Source organism: Eulemur rufifrons, chromosome 24 (assembly GCF_041146395.1).
Source record: "Eulemur rufifrons isolate Redbay chromosome 24, OSU_ERuf_1, whole genome shotgun sequence".
In the NCBI taxonomy this organism is placed as follows: Eukaryota; Metazoa; Chordata; class Mammalia; order Primates; family Lemuridae; genus Eulemur; species Eulemur rufifrons.
The window spans coordinates 37,142,862-37,164,671 of NC_091006.1; the positions used below are offsets into that span (position 1 = coordinate 37,142,862).

At 45.5% G+C, this 21,810-nt stretch overlaps 1 protein-coding gene across 9 annotated transcripts in view; it reads right to left on the bottom strand.

Moving 5' to 3' along the window:
- The window catches only part of LIMCH1 (LIM and calponin homology domains 1), a 263,196-nt gene that overhangs the window by 62,018 nt on the left and 179,368 nt on the right, over nt 1-21,810 (bottom strand). For 5 of the 9 annotated variants that reach the window (XM_069458302.1, XM_069458299.1, XM_069458301.1 and 2 more), the window contains exons 1-3: nt 12,924-12,947; nt 12,361-12,556; nt 6,873-7,125 (exon numbers count right to left, since the gene is read on the bottom strand). In XM_069458302.1, coding sequence (XP_069314403.1) covers nt 6,873-7,125; nt 12,361-12,556; nt 12,924-12,947 — 473 coding nt within the window. Of the gene's footprint in view, nt 1-6,872; nt 7,126-12,360; nt 12,557-12,923; nt 12,948-19,748; nt 19,860-21,810 lie in introns of those variants that run through there. The other 4 variants (XM_069458297.1, XM_069458295.1, XM_069458296.1 and 1 more) reach the window with 1 other exon arrangement.

A 21,810-nucleotide genomic window follows, 5' to 3' on the forward strand; every position in this document is an offset into this window, starting at 1 on the left:
AGAGGTCTGCGCGGGTGACATGCCTGACGGGGTCCCCGGTCCCCGAGGATCTCTGCAACTACCTTCCAACCAGCATCTGGGAAGAAGAAGAGATCGGGAAGAATCCGCGTCTGGCACTCAGCTGCATCTGCGCTTCCTCTAAAGATTTCTGAAATGTCTATTGTTCCTTGGAGATTTTTCCCCCTCTGTAATTAATTATTATGTGGTTGAGAAGATCCACAGACCAGCAGAAAGGACCGAGTGCTGGAACATATGAAAACAATTAGAAGAGAAGTACAGTCACGTGAAACCTATAATTCAGTTCAAAAAAAGTTTACTTCTCCAATGGGAGAGCCCAAGTAAGGGAACTCAAATCTCCAGGGCATTTTAATTCAGGGGAAGTGGATCTTGGTTCTTATTTTATCCTCTTAAAAACAGAAATCTTGGCTTCTTTGGCAGAGTCTTATATTTGGGGGATAATTAAGTTAATGCAATCATAATATAAAATAGAAGAAAAAGTAGTGTATATACTTTTTTTTTACTTCAATGGAAACTGTAATAAATATTAAACTCCACACATTTATTAAGAAGTCCTACTTTCTGTCCCTTGATGCTAAGATATCCTAATGTGTGGTTCGACAGGAGGCTTGGGACTTCTAGGCTTCTAACTCATGTGAAAATGGAATAACATGTACCTTTGTTCCTTTTATATACTGCCTTAAAGATAATGCAAGGAGGTGTGTAGGAATACTTGAGAAACAACAAACAACAAAAACAACAACCAAAAAAAAACAGTCTACAAAATAAATCTCTGTTCGTCATCTAGATGCTCTTCCCTCAGACACACCTCCGTTCTCCCAGCTGTCTCTGCAAACACAGCTGGGAAATGGGCCCTAAGAAGCATCTCGGGCCTCTTACTGGGGGCAAAGATGTGAGGCCCAGAATTCACCAGAATGTCAAGGACAGAAAACTGAGGTTGAAATGCTTTCAGAGACATCAGCATATTTCAATGATTTACATTCTTATGCTCCAGACACCAAGAGTCCTTTTCATCTTCACGACATACACTTCATTCCAGTTAAGCTACTTTCCACCACGTTAAAAGCAGGGTGCCAAATGTGGATAAACTTGGAATGACTCTCAACTCTGTTTGTGGCCTGCAAAAAGTTAAGTGACAAAGACAAAGATGTGCCAGGCTGGTGGCACGGTACGTTTAGAGCCTTTATGAGCAAACTGGCAGCGGAAGAATCTGACAAATGAATTCTGAGTGTTTGCAGCAGCTGTGTTGTTCCGCTGGGGACGTTCTCTGGAAATATGCATGATTATCCTGAACCCAATTTTAAATGCTAAGTCAGAAGATCTGAAGTGTGATGACATGAACTGACTTTCAAACTTCTGCTTACTAGGGCTGACTAACAGGTTAAAATGAAGCCACATAACAGGAAACATGGATAGAGGCAAAAATCACCACATAAATATAATATACGTCAATCAGAATTACATTTTTAAACTAACCATGACTCCATGTTTGTGTACTGAATGCGAATTGCCATAAAAGAGTTCAGTGTTTTCTTACAACAGAAATCTCCCAGGTACTGAAGTGGTCCAGCACACGCACGGAACGCCCAGCCTCTGCCCGACTTCTTTTCTGTACACGACACCATTCCTGGGGTGCTGAATTAGCTTGTGGAGCTCCCTGCTCATCTCGTCATTTTGGATACTCCAAAGATGATGGTATCCTTGATAAACTTTAGCCTAAATCTTCACAGATGTGATAAAAATGAAGGCATGTGTGTCAAAGATATAAAGATTAATTTTCTTTGTGCATTCATGCTCTTATCTGCATTACTTACTACCTACTCCTACTGTGTCCTTAAAGATAGAAGCAGAAGTCTGAAAAATGGTACATAATGAGAGGATATTTTACATTTCTGTATTCTCAGCATCTATCCCAGTCTCTGGTATGAGTAGATACTCATTGGACATAGAAAAAAATACTTGTCTGACAAGGTCTCTGAACAAAAATTTAAAGAGTATCTGTTTTTTTCTATACGCCAGCAGCAAACAATCTGAAAAAGCAGCCAAGAAAATAATCTCATTTACAATAGCTACAAATAAAATACAAGACCTAGGAATAAACTTAACCAAGGAACTGAAAGCTCTCTACAATGAACACTATACTACACTGATGAGAAATTGAAGAGGACACAAAAATGGAAAGATATTCCATGCTCACAGATTGGAAGAATCACTATTGCTAAAATGTCCATACTACCCAAAGCAATCTATAGATACAGTGCCATCCCTATCAAAATACAAATGACATTCTTCACAGAGATAGAAAAAGAAAACCTAAAATTTATCATATAATTTTTTTTGTGGTTTCATAAATCACTAAAGACTCAGAATAGCCAAAGCCATCCTGAGCAAAAAGAATAAAACTGGAGGCATCACATTACCTGACTTCAAATGATACTACAGAGCCACAGTAACCAAAACAGCATGGTACTGGCATAAAAACAGACACATGGACCAATGGAAGAGAATAGAGAATCTAGAAATAAATCCACACATCTATAGTGAGCTTATCTTTGACAAAGGTGCCAAGAACACACAGTGGGGAAAGGACAGTCTCTTCAGTAAATGGTGCTGGGAAAACTGGACATCCTTGTGCAGAAGACTGAAACTAGACCTGCATCTCTCACCAACATACAAAAATCAAACAAACATGGATTAAAGACCTAAATCTAAGACCTGAAACTGCAAAAGTACCAAAAGAAAACATTAGGGAAACACTTCAGGACATTGGCCTGGTCAATTCTTGAATAATACCCCCAAAGCACAGGCAACCAAAGCAAAATTGAACAAATGGGATCACATCAAGCTAAAAAGCTTCTGCACAGCAAGGGAAACAATCAACAAAGTGAAGAGAAGAGACAACCCACAGAACGGGAGAAAATATTTGCAAACTACCCATCTCAGAAGAGATAAATAACCAGAATATATAAGAAGCTCCAGCAACTCAATAGGAAAAAAACAAATAATCCAATTAAAATCTAAAGGATCTGAATAGACATTTCTCAAAAGAAAACATACAAATGGCCAGCAGGTATATGAAAAAATGTTCAACATCATTAGTCATCAGAGAAATGCAAATCAAAACTTCAATGGGGGGATATCATCTCACCCCAGTTAAAATGGCTTTTATCAAAAAGACAGGCAATAATAAACGCTGACAAGGATGTGGAGAAAGGGGAACCCTTGTGCACTGTTGGTGGGAATGTAAATTAGTGCAACCGCTCTGGGGAACAGTATGGAAGTTCCTCAAAAAACTAAAAATAGACCTACCATATGACCCAGCAATCCCTCTGCTAGGTCTATACCCAAAAGAAAGGAATTCAGCATATTGAAAAGTTATCTGCGCTCCCATGTTTATTGCAGCACTGGTCACAATAGCCAGGAATCAACCCAAGTGTCCATAGATGGATGAATGGATAAAGAAATTGTAATCTGTATACACCATGGAACATTATTCACCCACGAAAAAGAATGAAATCCTACTATTTGCAACATGAATGGAACTGGAGAACATGATGTTAAGTGAAATAAGCCAAGCACAGAAAGATAAATCTGACATGCTCTCACTCATATGTGGGAGCTAAAGATTAAAATTGAAATAACTTAATTTAATATTAAATATTTAATTTAATATTAAAACAATTGATCTCATGGACACAGAGAGCAGGATGATGATTATCAGTAGCAGGGAGGGGGGTATAAAAGGGGGATGGTTAATGTGTACAAAAATAGAGTGAACAATATTTGATAGCAGAACAAAGTGACCATAGTCAACAATAAGTTATGATATACTTTAAAATAACTGAAAGAGTGGAATTAGAATGTTTCTAACACAAAGAAATGATAAATTCTTGAGTTGATGGACAACCCAGTTACCCCAGTTTGATTACCACACACTCTATGCCTGCACCCAAGCATCACATATACCCTATAAAATATACAACTATTATGTCCCATAATAATTAAGAATAAAAAAAAAAAAATAAAAAAAATTTTAAAACGATTATCTGCGGCCGGGCGTGGTGGCTCACGCCTGTAATCCTACCACTCTGGGAGGCCGAGGTGGGCGGATCGTTTGAGCTCAGGAGTTCGAGACCAGCCTGAGCGAGAGCGAGACCCCATCTCTACTAAACATAGAAAGAAATGATATGGACAGCTAAAAATATATATAGAAAAAATTAGCCGGGCATGGTGGTGCATGCCTGTAGTCCCAGCTACTCGGGAGGCTGAGACAGGAGGATCGCTTGAGCTCAGGAATTTGAGGTTGCTGTGAGCTAGGCTGACGCCACGGCACTCACTCTAGCCTGGGCAACAGAGTGAGACTCTGTCTCAAAAAAAAAAAAAAAAAAAAAAAACAATTATCTGTGTTTTTTGAAGATTCTATGTTATTACTCTTCATTATTTCAGAAACCCGGAGAGCATCTTACAACACAAGCCTGATTTTATGTTAGGATTTCCCGGGAACACGTACATGTTTAGGAAAAGGCATGATTATCTGTGGGATCCCACAGACAGGGAAGAAGTCTATCCCTGATTTTTTTATCAATACAAAGCTACGCTAGGATTAAATCCATATAAGTCAATGCTGGATATTTTAATTAAGACCTGGACCCCAGAAATAACCACACATGGCGTCGTGCAGAGAAAGGAAGAGTGTTCCATGGAACGTGCGGGACACAGGTCATGCGGTGCCGTGGTTAGAGCCTCGGAATCTGGCCGCCCGGTCAGCGGTGACCGGCTCGGCAAGACACTTGCTCTCGCTGCTCCTGTTTCCTTTTCTGCAAAACAGCTACATCACCTACCTCTTAGAATTCAATGGAACAGCAAGTGGCAAAGGAATTTTGATTGTCAAATGGTTATGAATGTTAATTTGCCAAATAAATTTCGGTTGCATTATTGTTAGGATCACTGTGGTTAATACACAAAAAAATTAATTAACCAGCTTCTAAAAACACTACAGAAAACTGCAGAACTATAGTTTTCCGTGGCTTTGATTGTTGAAGTCTCCATCTGACACGAAATACGAAGCCATCAGGACTGTAGGCTGGCGCCTTTGTTACGATTAAGAGAAGTAATTACTCCATTCTTTGTTTTTGAATCAACACGCTTTAGAACATAAGGAGTCAAATAAACTTAGTACTCTCTTGGGACAAAGAAAGTAGTGGGTTTTTGTAAGCCAGCCACTCTCTCAAGAGTGTGTTCCCCGTTTCGAAGAAACTGACTATTTTCTAGTCATGTGCAAAGTAAGATAGGAGCCATTTAGGAGTCGTGCAAAAATGTACAAGCCACAAACAACAGAAAAATAAAATATTGTTGCTAGGTAAACCCTGCAGCCCACAAGCGACCGGCCACAAACACAGGGTTGGAGACAAGGTTCACCTTCATTTAAAATAACCGGGTACGCAGCGGAGACAGCCCTAACGCAAAGACTGCTTTCTATTTCCATGTGCTCAGAGGAGCGGACAAAGATGCAACAGGAAAAGCAGGAAGTGGGAAAACAAGACGAAAACTACGACTCTGTAGCCAGATTCCGCAGCCCCGGACATGCAGAAGGCCGGCCAGGGCGGCCGGAGCCAGCACGGCTAACCTGGCAAAGCGCTGTGCTGCCGGCATGACCTTGATTCCAGCCTGCTCCAGCCTCCTGCGCTTCTGGATTTCAGCAGCATCTTTGTCTTCAGACTTGGGAGCCGGAGCCAGCCCGGCCCCCTCTGGAGGAGGGGGCTCCTCACCACGGCCGCTGGGCAGTTCTAACCCACCGGCAGAAGGCTTCCCGCCCGGGTGCGTTTGGCCGAGCGGGTCCTCTTCACCGGGAGAGCCCACTTCACTTCCCTCTTCCTCTATTGTCTCAGGACAGCTGGTGAGTTGGACAACACGGTTTACCAGACTAACACAGTGGGCTCCGTGTGTCTTCTCCCCACCGTCCTGATACTACCTTTCACGTAAAACAAGTCACAGCGCACAGTACGATCCTGACACTGCGAGGAAAATTCAACTCAATGTAGCCGTTTGTTAATTAAACGCATCATTCTCTCAACATTGAGTAAGAGCCATCACATACTTGACATTGAAAGCCAAAACCCTTTTCTGCTGGAAAGGCAAAATTCATTAGTTTTGTTCAGTAATTTAAAATTTTAATAAAATAGTTATGTAATGGAAAATCGTAGTAAAGATAGATTATTAGAAAAGTTTCTTTGATTATAAGGTTCTTGAAGGCAGAGACTCTGCCTTACGTATTGTTGGTTCCCCAAGGCCTACAGACAGCATCTAGCATGTAGTAGATGCTCAGTAAGTATTGATACTTGCTGGATAAATGAATAAATAAACACAAAAACATCATCCGCGATGAAGGAAAACACGTTCTCTAAAGAGATGAGACATCTGCTGTATCTTCCGTCTCTCAGGACTTTTCTACACGGGATTAGCGTGCATTGCTCACACACATGAGCTTGTGTCTGCATACACTTGCATCTAGAGTTTTAAATGCCTTTTTGCACAAAGACGAGAGTCTTTCTATACCTGATCGGACAGGACTGGGAGCCAGGCCCTCGGCCCAGAAGGGCACGGAGGAAGGATCTGTTCCCAACACCCTGGCACACAGCCTGCTCCAAACACCCGCGTGTTAGACGAGTGTGTGTCGCGTGCCTGCCACCTGCCGGGCACTGTCCTCGACACCCCCGCGAGGCGCGTGTTTCACCCCGACGAGCTCTCTGTGCCCCTGTCCCGCCCGCCCCCATTCCGGATGTCACATCCCAGTCCCCAGCGGGTCACCGACCCCCGCCGCGTCCGGGAGCCGCACGGTCTCGCCCGGGCCTCACCTGAGGGGCCTGTCCCCGCCCAGGGGCGAGGTGGCGGTGCCCCAGCTCTTGCGGTACTCCTCCCGCTCGGCCCTCTTCTTCCTCAGCGGCGCGGGCACGTAGGCCGTCTGGTTGCTCTTGTTGGGGAGGTACTGGTTGAAAGGCACTGCGGCCTTGGGCTCCCCGTGCGAGGCCCTCCGCGCCGACATGTCGTCCTTCTTCACGTCCGGCAGCTTCCGATGCGGCAGGTCGGACTCGGAGTCGCTTCCTCTGCCTGGGGAGAGGGGACAGCGCTGAGCAGGCGCCTGGGGCCGCGGGACAGGTCCCGGTGACAAGCACGCAGTCTCTGGGACGCGGCTGATCCGCGGGTCCCGGGATGCCTTCTTAAACCCCTCCCTTGACAAACCTAAAGGGTCGGTTAAAATTACTCTATTCCGGGAAAAGCTCTCAATTCTCATCAAGAAAAAAAAAAAAAAAAAAAGACAGGGGCCAAATTAAAAAATAGGATAGTGACTCTATCCGGAAATTATAAGTAGCAACACGTTTGCAATGGAACTGTATGTTGCTGAGATTCTGCGACTCTGCAAAGAAGAAAAACATAAATGAATCAATAATGTTTTATCAATACGTTTACTGAGCACTTGATCTTACACTGTGCTAGATACTCCAATAAATAACAATATAAAAGATTTTTGTCTTTGAGGTACCTTTAACCAATCTATAAAATACCTAGAAAATTTAAGTTATAATCCAGGAGCTCAGACCTACAAGACAACAGGAATTCAGAAAAGAGACTGCTTTGGGCTATACCGAGGGTTCGCCTCCCAGAAAGGGTTTTGAGTTGTCATAAATGCACGTTTCTCCACGCAGGAGCTCTTTCGGGTTCCCATAGCTGATGGCAATCTTACTTCCTGTAAACCCTCTGGCCCTATAATCCTGCCTTTTCTTCTAGAGCATTATTCTTTTCACCTTGTATTTTGAAACAAGGGCTTTACCGTTTTCCCAGTTCTTACCGCGTTGCCTTTGCCTGCAGTGGGCGTCCTTGGATTATCTGATGAATAAACGAGTTGGTTTGGTTTAAAGAGTGTTTTTGACAACACAAAGGAATCTGACGTCACCAACATCAACCTTGTGTTGGGCAATAGCCCTGGTAATTTTACTGTTTTCTTGTTTCCTGAGTCTCCTCTCATTAGATTTCTAGGGTCTGTTGGAATCGAGCTGTCATTAAAACAAACATTGCTGTCTAGGCAGTTGCCATTCTGATGCTGGCTGAAAACCCTTAACCAATGGAGGCATCACAAGATCATTCAACTCTGTTGACAATAAATGAAAATATACGTCTTTACATTTAAGAAAAGACCCTTCAGCTAAGAGCGCAGAGGGCTGGCAGCCTGGCAGAGGGGGTCGCGGCAGGGTGTGAAGTCAGACCTACTTCATTTTGAGCTACGAGACTTTAGCTACGAGACTTTGCTTATGTTACTTTATCACGTTAAGCCTCAGTTTCCCAATCTATAAAACGAGGACAGTCAAACCCCCTCCTTCATAGGGCTGCTGGGAGGACCAGATAGATGGAGAACTATTGGTACCACCCTTGGCACAGATAAGCGTTTAATAAATGCTCGCTACTCTTTATGTCGGAATAGTTCTGGATCCGTCGGAAATGACCTACGGGCTCCTGGGCTTGTTTCTAATAACACTCTACTGTCCTTTTCTGTAAAATAGGAAGAAAGTGATTTGCCCTGGAGAGTAAATGACATAATGGCTTTTAGAAGACTATGAGAGTTAAAGGCATTGACCATAAACAAGTTGTTCATTGTGGCAGATGAAACATTCGGTGTATGAATTATTCACGCCACTTGCCTTCTGTCTCCCGTCTGAAGCTTGGACCGTGTCATTATTGGGTAGGACGGTATTCGGTTCATAACTTAGCTCTCCGCCCATCCCAACTCTTCTAACAAGTTTATCTGTCTCAGTGTCATAATGGCATCTTTAGGGTCCCCTGTGAGTTGCTTTGTAGACAAATCCTAATACCACCTTACGTTGCTGAACTCTTCACTTTGTTTCCTCACTTGATATCCCCATTTTATGAAGGCGGGAACAGAGGCTCAGAGAGACCAATTAGACTCTTCCCCAGGCTGGTTAGTGACGTCCCTGTAACTCCAATTTCTGTCCTCCTACTCCCAGCCACAGTTCTTCCCTTGGGGACACACTTCTCTTAGAAAAATGTCCTCTGCTTAGAGAGTGCTGACCAGCACTTTGTTGAATAAACAAATGAAAGCTCAGGCATAGATTGGAGTTGTCTCAAGTTCCTTAATTCTAGAATCCTATAGTCTATGTGACCTTACTTGTGCATAATATCTAAAATATATTACCTATCATATGCTGAGCGAACGTCTTAAAACATGTTGTTTAGCACATAAGAAGATCACCGTTTCTCCCCTAATTATTCTTTGGTGAAAGTCTTAGACGCTTCAAGAAAGGTTAACTTGCAAATGTCCCAGGGCAGAGTGGCTCCGGGGAAAGAAATTCAGGTTTAGAAACGAGGGTCTAATTGGAGCTCTGCCACCTCCTAGCTGTGTGGCCCTGGGAAACTTAAATCTCCTGTTCTTCAGGGGCCTCATGGGATGCGTGGAAGTGATGATCCAGGTCTCACTGTCCCCGAGGCTTAAATGAGATGTGTTAAAGCACCTGGGACGTGGCTGGCATGGTCCCCCTCTGCACACATTGGGCTCTTCTTACCCAGGGCCGGCGTTTCAGCAGATGTGACGTCCTTCACCTTACCAACGTGGACGTTTACTGGTGTGTCGTCTCCATTTATATTCAGAGCTAAGACCACGTAACACAGCGCACGCCGGCAGTGTGATCTCACCAGAGGCTGACGTTTTCTTTCCACGAGGCTACATCTCTATCCCAGCAACTAGGGTTGTTTCTTTTATTTTTTACGTATCTTTGCCATACACACCTCCCAGCTCTTTGCTTTTTTAATCTTCCTCCAGCACTTTAATTTCTCTCATTCTTTATTTCTCTCCCTTAACATATTTTTTACTTAAAATATAAGAATATTAATTTAATACAGTGCACCATATGTATAAAATACGTTCTTACTTAAAAGCACCTGAGCGGGAGGTTTTGTATTTCTTCTTTAATGAAGCCCAGTAAATGGACGCTGGTGAAGGTGAGGGAGGGACGGGGCCCCGTCTGGCAGCACCGATTGGCTGGAACAGCCCCGGCACCGATGACATCCCTGCCAGGTAGCTGGTGCCCAACCCCCACAGCCAGGACCCTGCTCCCCAGCGTGGCTCGCGAGCGTCTCTATTGGACGGATCGATGGGCACTGATGATAACAAATGAAAGATCTCTACATTGACCCAGTATGGGGTTGGAGAATCTCACGGTAAGACCTTCCCTAATTGATTGTGAGTACTCGGAAATAAATTCTCAAGACTTAAAGAAATGTTTTTCCAAATTTGGAAGTGCCTATCAGGACTAGCAATCTTCTTAAGTAGCATCATTTTTAAAAATAATTTCCATAAACTCTTAGGAAATTCAGAATCTATTTGGCTAAAATTTTACTACATTTTTAAAAGCAGATTAAAAAAATATGTTGTTTTTCTTTTAAAAAAAAAAAAAACCTCATTAGGTCTTGATTAGTTTACAAGAACATAAGCCTTAAGGTATCAGGCTGATTGGGGGAAATCTGTGGTAAGATGCTCTTTCAGCGGTGGTGTTTTGTGAAGCTCAGTTTTATGTTTTTCTTTATTAGATGCAGAAAACATTTATGAAAAGATTGTGGCTTATCAATCTTAATTGCTGCAAACTAAATTGTGCCTCAGTACGTATCAGTACAACATCAGTAATCACCACCCCAAATCCCTCCAAGATGTGGTTCGTTATAAACTCTGAACCCCTTGAAGCTGGTGACAGAATAAATCAAGGATCTAAATTACCAGTTATAAAAAAATAAAATGCAATACTTTTTAAAAAATCAAAATAAGATGGACTAAATAGTTGGGTGAAGATAATGTTTTGGAAAAATAAATCTACTTTTTAATTATGTTAGAGCCCAATTAGATCATGGACTTGGTCTTTAACTTCTAATACTGTGGGTGACACTTAAGATGTCACGTAAAATTTTAGAAATGTTTTTCACGAGGCTCCCAGTGCACCACGGAATTCTTCATGAGTCACATACCATGTCACCCCAAGGCTAATCCTTTTGCTGGAAAATTTAAGTCCTAAACAAAAGCATGAGTTCAGTCATTCTCGAATAAAACATCTATTGGGTAAAGAGAAAGGAGTGTGGGTAAAGAAAGGTTAAGAAGGTAAGTTTTGAACTCACGCTTCTTGAAGTTAACAGTGTTATGCTACTTCCTGACAGTGATTTTTATAAGTTGTAAATGTTGGGATGATCACTTAAGTTCTCAAAGGCTCACTGATAAAATAATGCTAAGAAGGAGTGTCTCCCAGCTCTGGGGGAGGACAGAGATACTGCGTGAGTATTTCTGCCGTCTGTGCTGAGGACTAAAGGAGACACTGCGTGCTTAGTAACCAACTCAGCACCTGGACACCTCAAATATGCAAGTATTTTAGTAAGATAGACTTTTATACTGCAAAGCGATCTTTTAGCTATAAAAGATGATTTTGACCTCAGAGATAGTAGGCTTAAGTCTCTAGGCATGTTATAATCAATCCAACAATACATAAGACAATAGAAACAAATAAAAAACTCCCCACCAGCCTCGGTGCCTTTCTGCAGGTCTATACAGGCAGGGCATAGGCATCCTTCCCTCCCAAAAGTACAAAGGTGCAATAAAAGTAAGGCGAACAGCTTCTGAAAACGGGCATTACATTAAGTAATACAACTATACATTTTTGTAAAGAAAATCGATCATTTCTTACAGGTGATCTAAAATCCCAAGGACTTAAATCAAACCGAGCCTCAGAACAAACAGGCAGTCTGGCTTGTGCACTAGACATTAACGGCCACCTGCATTGCACTAACCAACCGGTCAGGTATCGTAAGCACCAAATAGATTGCCAAACACCGCATCAATTAAAGTTGCAAAACGCCAGGCTTCAGAACTTTCCCAAGTGCCTGCATTTCCAGGGTGCTGGGAGTTGTTCCGCCTTCACTGCTACAGTGTGGCACTCACACACATGTTTCCCTTCCTCGCGCCCAGAGTGTGGAAGCCTCCCGCGCCCATGAGCTCATGGTCTGCACAGCGTCCCGGTTCACTGAGACCAGGGAGAGATGATGTCACACATTTTCCAGCAGAAGATAAGCTCACTGAGGCAATGCTCGAATAAACTGCTGCCAGAGCCAATCAAAACTCTAAACACCATGAAAAACAACATGCAAAGACTTTTTCTTTTTCCTGCCAGCTTACGGAGTTACAGGTCCCCGCAAGGTGGGTATGGAGTCCGCCATCCCCGTGCCCGTCCCACCACCGGCCACGCTGCAGCCCCTGCTAGTGACTAATTCCGAGACGTGCGTTAGACCCCAGCCTACCATCGCTGCTGCCCCTGAGGACTACATCTGGCGACGGCGTCTGCCGGGAGCGGGAGCCGAAGGAATCCAGGCTGTCGAAGGAATCATCTCTGCCGTGGCGAGGGGGAGAGAGCGAGTCGCTGCGCTCAGAGTCCCAGCAGTCGATGTAGCCGCTGTCTCGGATGCTGCGCTTAGGACTGTCAATGTCATCAGTCTCCTGTCCAAGGAGAAAACGAAAGGATTACGGGCATGGCTGCAGCGCAGCCCACAACAGCAGGGAAATCGGTCTCTGATGGTCTCCGGGGAATCCCGCCTGTCACATCAGCGTGGAAAGGCTGGGGCGACCAGTTACAGGATCACCTACAAGTAAGTCATCATTCTGTTCCTCAACCCTGCTCTGCTGCAACTTTCTCTATCAGAAAATCATGCACAACATTTAAAAAAAATCCCCAAGTAACTCATACTCCATAAGGCAAAAAAAAAAAAAAAAAAAAGCAAAGGAATTAGAATAAAGGATCACAAGGTTTGGATTCACAAGAATACGACGATAGATGAAAACAGAAAAGTCAAACCAAAGCCTTAACCTTGAACTGTCTCTCGGGCTCCATGACCGCATGTCTGTCCTGGGGAGGAGTCCCCAGCCGAGCTGAGCGACTGCCCCCGCCTGCGCTGCCTGGCAGACGCGGGCAGCATGGGTCTCTGCCGCGGACTCAGCGCCGTGAAATCCTGGACCAGCCTGCGTTCATCTCCCGCTACCCTGAAGGGAGGTTCCTGCTCTGAAAGAGAGCTGTCTTTCCGAGGCACAACGTTAAAAAAAAAAAAAGGCAATGAAAACTATGCAAAATGCCTTTCCTGATGCCTCAGAAGAATCCAGGCATGCTCCCGTCTCGGCCAGCTCCTGGCGCTGGGGGGCCGGAGCACTAGTGGCCGACCCACATGTTCGGAGCAGGAGAACAATGGCCGCCTTTGACAGCCTGCGATTATAAATTCTTTCCAGCACAAGCAGCACATACTAAAACACTGGAACTCCAGCAGAAGAAAGGTCAGTCCACGCCATCCTCGCCCTCGCAGCATAATAAAAGCCTTGTTCCCGCCCGCGTCTCAGCATCAATTACAACAGCCCAGGCTGACGAAGACAAAAATAACTCCGGTCACTCAAAGATAAACCTCAACTTAATATCCCCCAGACTGTCCCTTAAAGTCAGGACCGTGGGCACCCCTGGCAGCAGGGCATGTGCTCGTCTGCGAAGACTGGCACGCCACACCGCGGATGTCCCAGCATGGGCATCAAAGCCCCCTCCGCATCCCCAACAGAAAGGAAGATTCAGTAAATCTCTCCAGGTTCGGAGTTCTGGGAACTGCTCTAAACCGTCTGCGATGCCCGCGGCGCCCAGCGCCTTTGCGGGAAGTGCCTCTGCTGGCGGCTCCTATCAGTTATACCCGGAGCCTCCGCCACACGCCACACGGGGGCTCGGTGGGGACTCGGTGGCTGTAATTCACAGACGCAGGTTTTGCAGGAGGGGGCAAAAGGACAAGGGCAGGGCTGAGGGGCCCCCCTCCCTGAGGCCTGATTAACGCCCCTGAAGAATAATAGGTCCTCAGATGGCCTGGGTCAGTGACCCTCCGGAGGGGGCCAGAAATTCCAGTTATGGAAATTAAGGCAGCTCACTTGTGGGTCAAAAGTTAAAGAGGACTTGAAGAAAAGCCAGCCCTGACCAGCTGGAAAAGGAAGAATTCATGACTCGCCGAAAATTACAGACCTAAATTGGATACGGTTTCCTATTTAATTGTTTTGGAAATACAAGCGATTATCGTGGATTATGTATCCACTGAGAATAGGCCAAATGGCTACAACACAAAGGTCACTTTTATCGAACACTTACGATGTGTCTGGGGCTACATGTGACACTTTTTGTGTGTTATTCAATCCTTACAGCCTCCCAGCCTCACAATGTGGTTAGCATTATCCCTGTTTTACAGAAGAGAAAAATAAGATTCCGAGAGGTTGAGTAACCTGACAGAGGTCACACAGTAAGTGGCAAAGCTGGAGTTGCAACACAGGGCTCCATCCACATCCCAAACGGTGAGCCTGAAAACATGTGATCATCTTTGGTGCGGTGACAGCTCCGCCATCAGCATCTTCTCCTCCAGCCCTGGACATTTACGACCTCTTACTCCACGGATGATGCTAATCTGGATTGTGTTCCTTAGCCAAGCATCGTCAAACTACAAATGCAGTCACGCATTGCTCAGTGACAGGGACACGTCCTGAGGAATCCATCATTTGGCGATTCTGTCCTTGTGCGAACATCGAAGGGTGCACACACACAGACCTAGACGGAACAGCCCACCACACACCTGGGCTAGAAGGTACAGCCTATTGCTCCTCAGCTACACACCTGTCCAGTGTGGTACCCTGCTGAATACTGTAGGCAACTGTCACACAAGGTAAGTACCAGTGTATCTAAACATACCCAAACACAGACAAGCCACAGTGGAAATATGATACAGGTTGAGTATCCCTAATCCAAATGCTTCGGACCAGAATTGTTTTGGAGTTCAGATTTTTTCGGATTTTGGAATATCTGCATTATACTTATTGCTTGAGCATTCTAACCCTGAAAATCCAAAATCCAAAATGCTCCAGTGAGCATTTCCCTTGGAGCATCACATCTTCACTCAAAAATCTCCAAATTCTGAAGCATCTCAGATTTTAGAGTTTTGGATTAGGGATACTCAATCTGTATCCTAATCTTATGGGACCAGTGTCATCTGTGTGGTCCATCACTGACCAAATGTCCTCATGCAGCGCGTGACTGTCACAAAAGAGAGGCCGTTCGGGGTAACGGTTAACAGATTGGTCTCAGAAACCGGACTGGCTGCGTTTAAAGTCTCAGAAACCGCTCCTGGCCAGCTGTGTGACCGTAGGCAAGTTATTTCATCTTGCCAGACCTCAGTTTCCTCATCAGTAAAATGGGGCTAAAAATAACACCTGTCTCACAGAGCTGCTGGGAGGGTTAAAGGTGTTAATACACGGAAAGCATTCAGAAAAGTGTCTAGTGCACAATAAATACTCTAAAGTATCAGCTGTGGTTATCATTACTAACATGTATTCACTTATAGGTAAATTTCTATGTGTGTGTGTTTATATATACATAAATCATACAACAGTTATAAATGTGGTGAAGGACGCAATTTTACACACACACCGATAATCCTCTATCTCTTTCTTCGTTTATACCCCTCTCCTGATTCCTCGGGTTCAATTTCCCACCAGCCCCTCGGGGATCTGGGCCACTGGTCACATCTGGAAATGACGCAACCACAAGCTGCTTGGCACAGCATTAAAAAACTGGATGTTCAAGAAAATAATATCAGAAACCTCCCCCCCACCCCAAGGCCCGAATGTCTCGCCCACCCCCACCCTGCAAACCACAGGAGAAGAGAAAGGAAAAAGAGAAAGTCAACATGCCTCTTAGAGCTTCGGCGGCTTTCTCACAGCGAGTTCTGGGAAAGAAAAACAGAAGGGCCATTATGTCCGTGGCCGCGTAGACAGCCAAGAATAAGACCTTGGATCGGGCACAAGAGCGGGGAGCTGAATGGCAGGGCCAGTTTGAAAAGTGGAAACCAGGCCACCGTGGCCGTCCTCGGCCAAGCCAGTCCCCTAGGAAGCTCAGGGTGAAGTAAGAGGCTGGTTTTCCAGCCAGAAATAAACATGTGGACATCGGGCGGACAGACTACAGTTTTGGTTTCCATCTAGTCCCCACACTTGGATTCTCGGTCACCCAAAATGGGGGTGAGCAGAAGACATAAACCAACACGAAATGCCAGCACAGTCTGGATTCTCCCCTCCGGGGGTCTAATCATGTTATCTCTGCTGCACATCCAGGAGGCCAGGGGCTTTGTCCCCGACAGAGAGGGCACCCCTGGGACGTGAGGCGACACCCCTGGGACTCGAGGTGACACTCGGGCCAGCCCCCTGTGCTAACTGCTACCTCGTTGTTCTGGTAAGAGCGTGTTAATGAGGGAGGTGGAAACTGCTGGCTTCCACGCCATTTCTTCATTATTTTACTCACCTGTCCCCTTCTCCCCCTTCGTCAGATACTGAGAACAGCGAGGCTTGGGTGACTTAGGAGGTCTGAGAAACCCCAGCTGTCTCTGTTTGACCACTCGGTGTTTTCTGCTCCCTCTGTGATCTGGGAGCCAGCTAGTCCTACTCTGGAGTGTCAGGTCCGTCTCTTCCAGCCTCATCAGCCCCTCTCCACGCACCACACTCAGCGCGGAAACCATTCGGTCCCCCAGTATCGACCGAGCATCTTCCCTGTGCCGGGAACTGTCCCAGTCCGGGAGACCCGACACTGTACAAAATCAGCCCATACCTTGTCCTTACGGGCCTGGTGGTCTGGCAGGGAAGACAGAAACTAAACAGGAAAACACAGTTGAGTGATAAGTGTCATGAGGAAAAAACAAGATGGGCTGAGGGAATGGAAGTAGGCGGCAGTGGCTGTTTTGGGCGAGGTCTTGGGTTTGTTTGCCCGTCTGCCCCTCCCGCTCACCCCTTCCTTCCAGCAACACCCCTCGTCCCCGAGACAGGACTGGGTCACGCCAATCGTGGCATCCCTTGCCCCGACCCAGCGACTGGTTCAGGAACCGACCCCGCGCTGGGCCAGGGGACATTCCCGGGAATCTTACACCTGGGGCCGGGGGAAGAAGTCCCTGCGTTTCTGGGCACGGAGGCAGGAGCTGGCAATCCACAGGGACGATATGGGCCAGGTTCCCTGTCGTGAGGGGTGGGAGTAAACAAACTACCCACAGGAGGAGTAAACAAATACAAGGAGAGGCAAGAAGAGAAGAGAGAAAGATACAGAGAGGAAGAGCCAGACTGCTGACTCTCTAGGTCCAGCCCCTGAGGCCTCTAGGACCACCCAGCCCCCACTGCTCACCTTCGACCTCAGTATTCTTGCAGTAAAGCCCCTTAGTTCAGCCCAAGTGCCACACCCAGTCTCAGTGAAAGGCCACTGTCACCATGCTCTCAGGGACCCTTTTCTGTCTACAACAGCAATCGGTGAACACCTGCTTGGTGCAGGCAGAGCGTCTGCGCCACGGGCTCTGCGTGCGCCTCCTGGATCACAGAACCTCACAGGCTGCACCCGCTCAGCCATTGCAATGCACATTTCTCCCACGGGAGAAATGGATATAAAACTTTCTGGCTAGTCTCTTTTGTGAAAGAAAAAAATTTAATTTCGCATTTATTTTCAGCCTGTGCATGTGCAGAAGAGATTACAGTGGTCCCTCAATATCTGTTCTCTCTTGTAAAAATACTTAAACGTTTAAGCTGAAATAAAGTCTACTTTTCCCAAGCCTTTCCTTGCCGCGAGGTAGGCGTGCGTGGCCAAGTTCAAGTCAGTAAGATGGAAGGAGCGGTGCGGAGTTTAACTTCCCAGAAGTGTGTCTGAAGGGAAGGCAACAGGCCCCTCTTTCCCCCATTCCTGTTTCCCTTGGCTGGGACGTGGACGTGATGGCCAAGGCCTGAGCAGCCACTTTGGGCCGGCAGGTGGAAGCCGTGGGGTGAGGATGCTGGCACGAAAAGCCAAAAGGAGCTTGGGCGGCTTTCACGGAACACACCTGGAAGCCCCACACCAGCCCTGGACTGCTCGCGTCCAGACCTCATTTGTGTGAGTTAGAAATAAAATCCTACCTTCCTTTAGCTGTTATTTTGAGTTTTTTTGCATTTCCCAGCTGAACCCAATTTTAACTGATAAAATGTATTATAGTAATATTTCCAGGGGCTGAGATCAACCAGCGAAGTTCAGGTCATTTACGCTCTAGATAGAGACATGGGAATATCATCGCTGGCCGTTTTAGCTAAGCCATGCTTTGCCAGGGATACTAACTACCCGCTTTATGTCGCGTGATGTTACCGACATCCCTTAAATAGGGCAACAGCTACTCATAACAGGTCATTTCAAGGCAGCTGAAGTAACTATCTCCCTAGAAAAGGAAGCTATGAGAGCTGAAGAAACTGTTCGGAGTATAGAGGAGCGAGATTAGTGGTAAGAAATGTCAGTAATGAGAATGAATCAGATTCCGCCAGAATCCAGCCGGGAACTGTGAGGTAGAACTGTTAAAGAGTTTCAGAAAGATGACCCATCTGTTATTATTCAAGTTCAAATTTAATAATATAAAGCAATAAACATTTAGACTTCTCAAATCCAGACCAGAACTTACCTTTATAGTTTCTCCGAGAATAAAGTTAGGTGAAAAATTAAAGGACAAATAAGAGCGAAGACTAAGAATGCACTGTGTTTAATTGTGTGGGTGTGTTTATTTTATTTTTAAAGGAATTTAGCTTAAAGGACTTTGTTTATATGTGTTACAACCAATACGAAAGGCTTGCCCATAAATTCGTGAGCCGAACTGGCTCTGGGCAAATGTGAAGATCTATCAGGACTATTAGCTTTCATTTAAGGGAAGCAGAATAAGTGGTTAGAAAGTTGGAACAAATTCTCGCTTTCCATCTTAAAAGAAAAACCGTAAAGCAATGAATGCCTCTCAGTGAGGTCTCATTAGTTCATTTATTTTGCATGTTACAGAAATACAGAAGGGAAAGGCCTCAATTATTTGTGCTCAAATGAGGGCGTTACCCAAAGTGTATAGATACTGACCACGAATGAGCCTTACCTGTCCCCAAGGCTGGCCGGGCGGACTCCCGATACTACACGCTAGCGCTTAGTATGAGATACACATTTTGATGACCCTTAGAAAGGAACGCTCGGGCAGCCACACACGAAACATTCCACTGTTTGTTTGACAGATTTCTACCTTAGGTCAATTGTGCCCATAATCGAATAAACACGTTAAATTTTTAATAATGTAGAAAATGTTTTCCAAATCTTCAAGTCATTCCAATACAGTGGGGACAGAGAATGGTTCCAATTGACCAGAGCAGGGCAGATGCCAAGGCCAGAGCCGGGCCCACGTCACCTCACCCACACCGAGGCCCTGACGGGTAGGCAGAATGGCCTTCAGGACGACAGCACAGAGCGCGTCGTCACTTTCTGTGTAATACTGCATTGTTTCACTCAAGCATTATTCCCCCAGGAAAACAAGCGCTGAGCTCCTTGGCACCCAGAGCTACCTACTGACAGATCGAATTTGCTCTTCTGGAATTAAAGTTGGATCGAGCTCGGCTCTCCTGTTCTTGAAGGGTATAGAAGTTCAGGTAGGTGTGACATGCACGAGGCAAAGATGTCATTGGGAAGATAAGGGATCGTTTCCTCGGGTGCATGACATCTTTGGCCCGTGCTGGTCCCCAGGCCGGTGCTCTAATCATCTTAACGACAAGCAAACGTGCTGCTTCTCTGCCTGGTCTCCCCCTCACTGGGGTTAAGGAAGCGAAGCCGAGTTACCTTTCTCATCTGAGCCAACAGGCCCTCAAACTCCTTCAGGTTCAGCGTGGTGCCACTGTAGGACGCGCAGCTATTCACAGCTTTTCCCAGCCAGTAGATGGTGACTAACACCTGCGGGACAAAACAAGGCACAGAGCAGGAGAATTTCCCTCAAGGATGACGTCGAAACTAAGGAATCGACAATGCTGCACTAGTAGGGTGCCCGGCGGAGAGACCTGACTTACAGAAACCCCCACCCGTGAGGAAGCCATTCACAGCAAGATCGTTTTATAAGAACCCCATGCCCCATCAGTCATCGCAAACATGACTCAGTAGCTAAAATAAGACTCCGGTTTTAGGAGAAGTTAGGTTGTGAGGAAGTGAGCTCTGAGATAACAAGCTGATCTCTAAGACGGCAGGAAAGAAAAATAACTCCTCCAAAATCATTTTCATGTAGGGAAGGTTTTACAATCAGGCAGCAAAAGTTTTCAGAAACTCTTTGGAGTCTTCACCCAGACAAGTGATGACTGTCAACCCCTTTTGAGGGAGGGGCTTTTGAAGGCCCCTAAGTTCTACTTGTGGGCACAGAGGTTCTGCTAAGACCAACGGCCAAACCCCCAGAGGAGCAGTGATCAAGGTGAGTGAGTAGCTCCCATCACAGGATCGACACAATGTATCTAAGTGGAGTCAGAAGAAAGCAATGTAACCAAGAATGTGATCTGCAGATACCTCGCCTTGGGGGTCTCGTTAGATTCCTACGAATCTGAGACGGGCAATTTTTGGCCTTGACAAGGTTGCTACCAGTTAAACGACCTTGGGTGTTTAAGGATGTCTATGAATATTCAGTGGTTAGAAGCCACAGTCTTGTGTTACTTTTGTTCTGTCTTCCAGAGGAACCGCCCACAAAAGCAAGAGCTTTCTACCTTCACTTCCCGTAAAACCAAGCAGGGGTTGGCTAAAGACGAGCTCCTTAAACCTGAACCATAAGGACCTGCAGCCTACGTCAAAACTTAGGCTATTATTTTATTTTATTTTATTTTTTTGAGACAGAGTCTTGCTTTGTTGCCCGGGCTAGAGTGAGTGCCGTGGCGTCAGCCTAGCTCACAGCAACCTCAAACTCCTGGGCTTAAGCAATCCTCCTGTCTCAGCCTCCCCAGTAGCTGGGACTACAGGAATGTGCCACCATGCCTGGCTAATTTTTTCTATATATATTTTAGTTGGCCAGATAATTTCTTTCTATTTTTAGTAGAGACGGGATCTCACTCTTGCTCAGGCTGGTCTCGAACTCCTGACCCCGAGCGATCCACCCACCTCGGCCTCCCAGTGTGCTAGGATTACAGGCGTGAGCCACCATGCCTGGCCTTAAGGCTATTACTTGTTCTCCCATTCTGTCTTATCACTTCAAGCAGCGTGGGAAGCACTTACTCGACCTCCTTCCCCTTAGGACAACGTGCTAGGGCTGCATCATTCCGGCCGGCAACGGGCCCAAAACACAGTTCTGAGCACCGGCGCTACGGTACCATTCAGTTTGCTACCGCTGGGGGAAAGCCTTGCTTCATGAATCTTTCAAAACTTCCACAACGTCTTATTTTTAACTGATTGCTTACAAATAAATTTCCAGAGAGCAGATGGTTCCAAATGTCACGACACTTATTAGGATCATAAAATACCTAACGTGTGCTAAGAGTCTGAGGCTACCTTGAAAGGTAAAGGAAAGAGACTGTGCTGTATTTCAGATCAAGAGTTTTCTGATTTGTTTGAAATCGTCTGATGAAAAATGGCGCACACGTCTGGTTTTACAGGGGAAGGAAAAGCAGAAGGAGAATGTCAATCAAACATAATAGCACCTGGGAAATTAAAAAGAAATAGGTCATAGCCAATTTTTAAATTTTAGATACTGGCGGTCACTTCTCACGTTCCTCAATTTAAATTTAAAATAAAAGAGCACTCACGTGCTTGTCTTTTGAAAATAAGATCTAACTGTTAACACAAAAAGTTGATTTGGGGAAATGCTAGTGAAAAGCACACAAAAGATTGATTAATGGGAGAACAAAATACAAAATGTCCAGGCCCACAGCAATCA